The sequence below is a fragment of the Montipora foliosa genome, chromosome 10, assembly GCF_036669935.1.
Source record: "Montipora foliosa isolate CH-2021 chromosome 10, ASM3666993v2, whole genome shotgun sequence".
Lineage (NCBI taxonomy): Eukaryota > Metazoa > Cnidaria > Anthozoa > Scleractinia > Acroporidae > Montipora > Montipora foliosa.
Window position 1 is genome coordinate 13997353 of NC_090878.1, and position 6872 is coordinate 14004224.

Here is a 6872-nt window from a genome sequence, read left to right on the forward strand (position 1 = left end):
CACCTGGTCAGACGTTTTCCTATCCTTGTGTGAACCTGTTGCATCACGATTGCTAACACTCAGTTAGAGAATGAGGGTGTATCATTTCAAGGTACACTTTAGTTAGTTAGTTAGTTTCATTTGGGAGGTCATGGACATACACTTTGGATCTTAAAATAACTGAGGAGAAAGTGCTTCCTTTGTAATTTTATCTACAAAATATGGCAAAAACAAGTCCTCTTTGAAGATAGATTAGACATACACACATTACTCTTTGGGGTGTTATTTTGCATGAATGGGTGACTTGGGTAAATAAATTAAATGGGCTGCTGATTGAAGAGCCTGAGCATGAATAACTTCTGACAGTCAAATTGACAAAGGCCAAGTGCTAAACTAGGTAATAAAATCTACTTTTGTTATGACATGTACATATTTACACATGTTGTGAAAGTGTTCCAGAAAGAAGGGCAAAGCAAATAATGCATCTTTACAATAATTCCGTAGTGGTAAAAAAAAAAAGCAGTCATGATTCTTCCTTTGTTTTTACGGTAGCCTGTTGCAAACTTTTAGCTCTCCAGTGAACAAATTACTTGTCATTAATTTTGTTAATAACATCACATATTTTTTTTGGGACAAAAATAATTATTAATGTACATTTCTGCAACTTCTTGAGACAGGTTCTAACTAAATTAGAAAACTTTTGCCATGTGGTAGGCTGTTGATATTGTGATATTGGCATCATTGAAACCAAGATGACATCAATAACCTTCCTGTTTTAAATATAATCTCATAATATTATACAGAATTTTCTTTTTCTTCAAGGGCCAAAAAAGGTTCATTGCTGACTGTGAGCTTCCACTACCCTCATGCTTGCATTTACCATCCATACATGATGAAATATTATTGTAATTCATAAATGGAAACTTTCGCCACATCCGCAAGTTCCTTTGATGTTAGGGTTATTGAAGACAAATTCACTGGCCAACTTATGTTCTACATAGTCCATTTCTGTTCCCAATAATGACAACTGTGCCTTGGAATCGATGTATACTTTTACTCCTAAAAAAGAAAGAACTGCAGTGAAACAACCTACCAGCTGAGCTGGCAGAATTGTTAGATTGAAATGAGCAAGCAGCAATAGCTCAGCCCAAATTCTAGGAGCCTGGTTGTGCACTGGCCTTATACACCCTTTTAATACATGTAAGTCTAATATATGCCATTTTCTGCTAATGACATCAAACTCATGCTATTAAAATTTATTCAGAAATGTACAAAGGCTTCAAACAAGAAAAGAAATCGGAAAAGTTTTAGGCCTTTGTACATTTCCAAAAACGTCATAATTAGACTTATTAAAAGGGTGTATACGACTCCCAGCTTCTTTGTCATGTTTGGTTCTCTATTTCTCTCAGAGATTTGGATTGCAGTCTCCCCAATTAGCAGAGCACTTGGCTATTAGCGTGAGACTGTTTGACTATTGATAAGGAGATCACCATTAATATAATTGTTACCAGTCAGCTAAAGTGTGTCCATGCTCTTGACCTTTCCAACAAAATTCAAAGTATGCAGGCCAGAGAAAAATAGTCCATAATATTCAAATAAAACTAAGTTCTTCATTTAAGGGCCATGCTGTTCCTTGAGGGCATGCAAAGATTAAGGTTACGTCTGTTGAACACCGCATTAAAAAGCTCAACAGAAGTAATCATGCAGCTTTGTGATCAAGGCATGATTGATGAACCAAGTGAAAGACTGGTTGCTTGAGAAAAATACTTTAGAAAATATAATGTCTTACCATCTTGGTTAACCTCCTCATCAAACTTGCCCTTTTCACTTGTGTATTCCAAGGTGTATGACAGACCATTGCAACCTTTTTGTTTCACACCTATTCTTAATGCAGTCTAGTACAAAGATTAAGAGGAGAGGCTGAGTGAGTTGACATGGCTAACAACTAACAGTCTTGAATGTACAAGAAAGATCAAGCTTAATAGACCATGTTTGTATTCTCAGAATTGGACTGGAACTAACTTGCAATGGAGGCTAATGCAGGGGGGAATCTTTTTAAATGCAAATACTTCTTAATATATTCCCCCACATTACCCTCCATTGCAAGCTTGTTCCAGTCCAATACTGAGAATAGGAATCTGGTCTATTGGTGAATACCCTGTCACAAAATAATATTACCGGTGGTATTATTTTGCGTACAAGTAACAGGAGGGTTGTATGTTCGACTCTTGTAAAGGAGCACTTGGATTTTTTTCTGAGCATCCTTGAGTCACCACTGAAAAACATGTTAAGTTTACAGGGGTGAACATTCGCCATCTCCTTCATTAGAATAGCGAGAATGCATAATTCCAGTCCTAGCAGTTTAAAGGGACAATATTCATTGTCACCTGAACCTAGTTTAATGGCCTACAGTAGCTCTCTCGAGTCTCTTGAGTCAGTGGTAGAGCATTCAAGGTTGTAGCTTAAACTCCCGTAAAGGAACACTCAAATTACAATCAGGTAATAGTAAGGATTGTCAGAACGGTTTATCAGAGTTTATGGGGAAAATAAACGTTTGAATTTTGTTATTATCCATGTTCACATAACTAAAAAAACACAAAGTATTTGAAATTTTATTGTTGTGAATGTCGATTCTCACTAGAAATGACAAACTTTGGCGATTAATAGGAAGATTTCAAATCCAAATCTTGAGCTCATGAGATCCGGTCCAAAATCTGGAGTCTACTATATTATCCAGAAGAGTTGATGGTCCTGAGTTACTGCAGTACTGTTCAATTAATTATAACATTACTTTCAATTGAAGACACTTACATTTTCTGTGTCAGATTTTAGAAGGGATTTGAGCTTTTCTACAGCAGCTGGACTCTGTCAGAGAACATAACACTGTCACATTAGCATAAATAAAGCTAAAATAGAGGTTAACAATGTGCTATGATATGCAATTTTCAGTGACAACAGAAGGTGACTGCAAATTAACAACACCCTTAATTTCAAATCCAGTGATTTCTTTGAACTACTTTTGTGTGTCATCACACAAATAGAAAGACAGAGGAATCGGTGGGTGGAAGGTTATTGCTAAGGTAACGTTTTTTAATCTGATCTATAGAAAGTCATATTCACTACTTGCACAATCCCATAATACACCTCAATTACCCCCCAAAACTTTTGCATAACCATTGTTTGCAATTTCTCCTGGGACATGAAAATGTCCCAAGAGAAGTCGAAAACAATGCCTATGCAGTTTTTTTATTTATTTTTATTTATTTATTTATTTATTTTTTGGGGTGGGGGGTGGGGGGGTAAAAGAGGTGTATTATGGGATTTGTGCAAGTAGTGAATATAGCTGCTTTATTTTTTTCTCTCTTGATGTGGTTTTCACGTTATGTCATCGCCGCCATGTTGGTGACTTGGCCAACGCAAAAAAAAGAGATCTGTTAATCGCTCCTTTTGTTCGTCTACCAGCATTTGTACATTGCAGCATTGTTATCTGTGTCTATAGAGATTTGTTGCAAACCACGTATCAATGGCCTGCAAAGGTTTTGAAATTACCAAAATGACGGGCACAGTCGATTAATTTTTTAAATGGAAGAGAAAACCCGCCTCGAATTAGGTCCTCTTATTACCTGATAGACCTTCCAATAACCACTTGACTACCGACCCAAGCTAGGAAAATACTTTCAAAATTTTAGCGTATTCAACTGATATGTACGTGAGCTTTTACATGTCGCTTATCACAGTACAATTGAATGCTAACTGTTTTAAAATGATTGCTAAAAGTTAAATACTGGTCATGAGATTTATATAAAAAGGGTGTTTAAACCAAGCTAGTCATTTATTGAATTGAACACCTCTGACAGGCTGTTGGCCGGTCATTTTTTATACACACGGCAATATTTCGAGTATCGAGCCTGACAGACGACGCTAACTACAGTGGACAACAGAAAATGCTGATTTAAGGGCAATGTGCTTAAGAAAAAGAATTAAAGGCAAGTAGCGTAAAAAGTGTCACACGTACCAGAGTTATTGCTGCTCGTCTAGCGGCGAATTTTCTTGGTCTACTAACGGCTCTAACAGTTGCTCCGACAGCTGATCGAGCCGCCATATTTGCATCCAGTTTATGTTGCATCATGTTGCATAACGTATATGACGTCAGATAACAATCCGCTAACACCTTGTACAGAGGGCTCAGAATTCAGTCACGCTGCAGTTGACTAAAAAACTGAACGTCATGAATTTATTTGCGGATCGGCAACTTGTTAGAAGCTCAGGGCTGTTAGTTCCTTCAGAAGAAGCTCTCCAAAACAAAGTTGTAGCGTTATATTTTTCTGCGGGATGGTGTCCGCCTTGCCAGCATTTTACACCAGTATTGGCGGATTTTTACAACGACCTGAAACAAAACGAGCTTCCTTTCGAAATTGTGTTCGTGTCATCGGATAAGACGGCCATAGACATGGAAACGTACATGAAGAAGTGTCATGGCGACTGGTTTGCTGTTCCTTTCGGCAATGAAATGATAAAGGAACTGAAAAACCGTTATCACGTCACGGCCATTCCAAAGTTGATTATCGTGACGGATGACGGTGATGTCGTGACAGCTTTGGGTAGAAAGGAAGTCACGGAACAAGGCCCTAAATGCTTTACTCAGTGGGCGCATGCTGTAACTATGGCTAGAGGGGAGGTTGCCACAACTTTGGCTAAAGCTAGTGGTAGATTGACAGCTGGCAATGAATAATGAAGGGAGAGGAGACAGGGAAGTTTGGCTTCTCCACTTGAACTCGAGATACCAAAGGATAAGACAATTGCCCTCACAGATCTTGGAGAGGCGTAGTGCGGCTGGAAGCAGATATGATAGAGTATAATGAGCTGTAAAGCGATTCTGGGCAGTTGAATTGTGTAGGGTGAGGGTGGGGAAAAGTGTTCACCCCAGAAAGAGTGCAACTGAGCCATAGAACCATCAATATTGATGCCGAAAACAGAAGTAAAGTAAAGTAAAGTGGTGCATTTATATAGCGCCCTTATCACTAACGTCTCAAGGGCGCTTTACAATGATCAATTTACCCCCAGCGGACTGGAAGCATATACAAGCGGAAATTGCAGCCGCTTCTAAGCAGTCCATGCATGCTGGTACTCATTTTACCGACCTCAGAAGGATGAAAAGCTGAGGAAACTTTAGCGGGAAAGAAGGTCGCCAAATATTCCACTCTCGGCAGAACCGGGAATGGAACCCGGGACCTTAGGGTTGGAAGGCAGAGATCTTACCTCTGCGCCAACCCCTCCGCTTTTCAGAAGATGAAGCAAGTGAGAGAATCAGAATGAAAGATAAAGGATTCTTGCAAAAGGCCTCCGACCATCTAATAATATGGTTAAATTTCATGTGTTTCATTTTCCTTTCAATGTGGGATAACGTTTTACCACTTTACAGTAAACATAAGAAACTAAACGACGTTTAAAGGGCCGGCTTAATGAACACCACCCTGCTTTAGATAAGGCCATCGTCTTGATTATTTCCGTTTAGCGTAGTCTGACCGACCCAAATTTTTGGCATTTTCAAAAAAAAAAAGTAACGACGTAGTTAAACCACTTTTCACTTTAAATAATTATTTTAATCTGAAAAATGAGCATGGTTGCAGCATGGACAAAACCACGTCTTAATCCTACAATAATATCAACCAACGTTTCCGGCATATCGATTTGGGTTTACGTCTTGTTGTTCCCAGGCTCCGGGGCAATGATACTGGGGTACCACGCCTCCTATTCCAAGACAATTTTTTTTTTAGACATATACCGACTGTATCTAGCATGTACATTTTGGTACCTTTGATGTACAATTGTGTAAAATGTATTATTTTTAAAGTCCCATAACTTTCGTGTTCATTGTGTGATATTCTAGTTCATCATTTCTTGTTCAACTGCTCAGGTTTTTCAGCAGGTTTACTGAGACTGTCAAGATACTATATATGAAAAGCATAAATCTTTTAAGACAAAAACGGGGAACAACATACATTATAGTAACGGCGAAGGTCTTGCAAAAAATTTATCAATGTCCTCAATTTTTTATAGTTACCAAGAGTATCCACCGAGAGGTTTTTCTCCGGGTACTCCGGTTTTCCCCTCTCCTCATAAAACCAACATTTGATTTGGGCTACACTGAAAGGAAAGAAGTCGAAACAAGGTCGTGAGATCCGGGAATCGATCTCGAGTTCTCTTGCACCAAGGCCGCGCACTAACCAACTGTGCCACCCTTGCTCCAGAAGAAGAAGAGTAGACAATAAAAAAACATCACTTAACATCTAAAGATCTGGGCTGAATTCCGCTGTAAACTGTCCCGCAAATGTTGCCTAGCCTGTGTACAGCCGCCCGCTCTCACAGGCTAATAGGGACCCTTAGATCGGAGGACGAGAACGACTACGAGTGCGAGTTTTCCGTTCTGAGCACGCGCACTTCGAAAAATGTCGGCCTTCAAACTTTACGCACATGCCCAGTACGGAAAACTCGTACTCGTCCTTGTCCTCCGATCATTCTCGTTCCCAGAGCTGCGGTCTACTTTGGACGCCATGCCCGGCACGTCGAGATTGACGTTCCGCACGTAGGACCGGATCGTCGAGATAACCAGTCGAGATGCTGTGCGACGTGTAGCGCAACTCGGGCACGTCGAATGCCCTTTGCGTGGGAAACGATATACGTCGAGTGTCGCCTCGCATAAAGACGACCACCAGAGAAGAGTCGAACTGCACCTCGCACAGTATGACATCGTTCCCGTTCCTGCGAGCGAATTCGTCCGCGTTCAAGACGCGCGCCAATTTCTTGCTGATCATCAGCCAAAAATATTCGTCTAAGTCAGCGGAGGGATGACTCAATTCGACACCCTCGACGCGTCTGTCGTCATCGTTAAA

At 40.0% G+C, this 6872-nt stretch overlaps 2 protein-coding genes across 2 annotated transcripts; one reads left to right on the forward strand and one right to left on the reverse strand.

The window, feature by feature from the left end:
• Positions 1 to 174: 174 nt before the first annotated feature.
• On the reverse strand, positions 175 to 4106 carry LOC137973613 (iron-sulfur cluster assembly 1 homolog, mitochondrial-like). Its single transcript, XM_068820456.1, has 4 exons — positions 3995 to 4106; positions 2791 to 2844; positions 1769 to 1874; positions 175 to 1038 (listed from the first exon to the last, which is right to left on the reverse strand). The coding sequence occupies exons 1-4, from the start codon at positions 4103 to 4105 to the stop codon at positions 890 to 892; spliced, it is 420 nt and encodes a 139-aa protein (XP_068676557.1). The 5' UTR covers position 4106; the 3' UTR covers positions 175 to 889.
• A 69-nt stretch (positions 4107 to 4175) lies between these two features.
• On the forward strand, positions 4176 to 6389 carry LOC137973614 (nucleoredoxin-like protein 2). The gene has a single exon (XM_068820457.1). It carries the CDS (start codon positions 4208 to 4210, stop codon positions 4709 to 4711), a length of 504 nt encoding a protein of 167 aa, XP_068676558.1. The 5' UTR covers positions 4176 to 4207; the 3' UTR covers positions 4712 to 6389.
• Positions 6390 to 6872: the final 483 nt, after the last annotated feature.

Bases quoted from the DNA above. Each gene is read 5' to 3' on its own strand.
- LOC137973613 (XM_068820456.1), bottom strand. From the start codon at position 4,105: ATGCAACATAAACTGGATGCAAATATGGCGGCTCGATCAGCTGTCGGA. The intron at 2,845-3,994 runs GTACGTGTGACA...GTTCTCTGACAG, and splicing joins GACGAGCAGCAATAACTCTG to AGTCCAGCTGCTGTAGAAAA. The intron at 1,039-1,768 runs GTAAGACATTAT...TTTCTTTTTTAG, and splicing joins TGAGGAGGTTAACCAAGATG to GAGTAAAAGTATACATCGAT.
- LOC137973614 (XM_068820457.1), top strand. From the start codon at position 4,208: ATGAATTTATTTGCGGATCGGCAACTTGTTAGAAGCTCAGGGCTGTTA.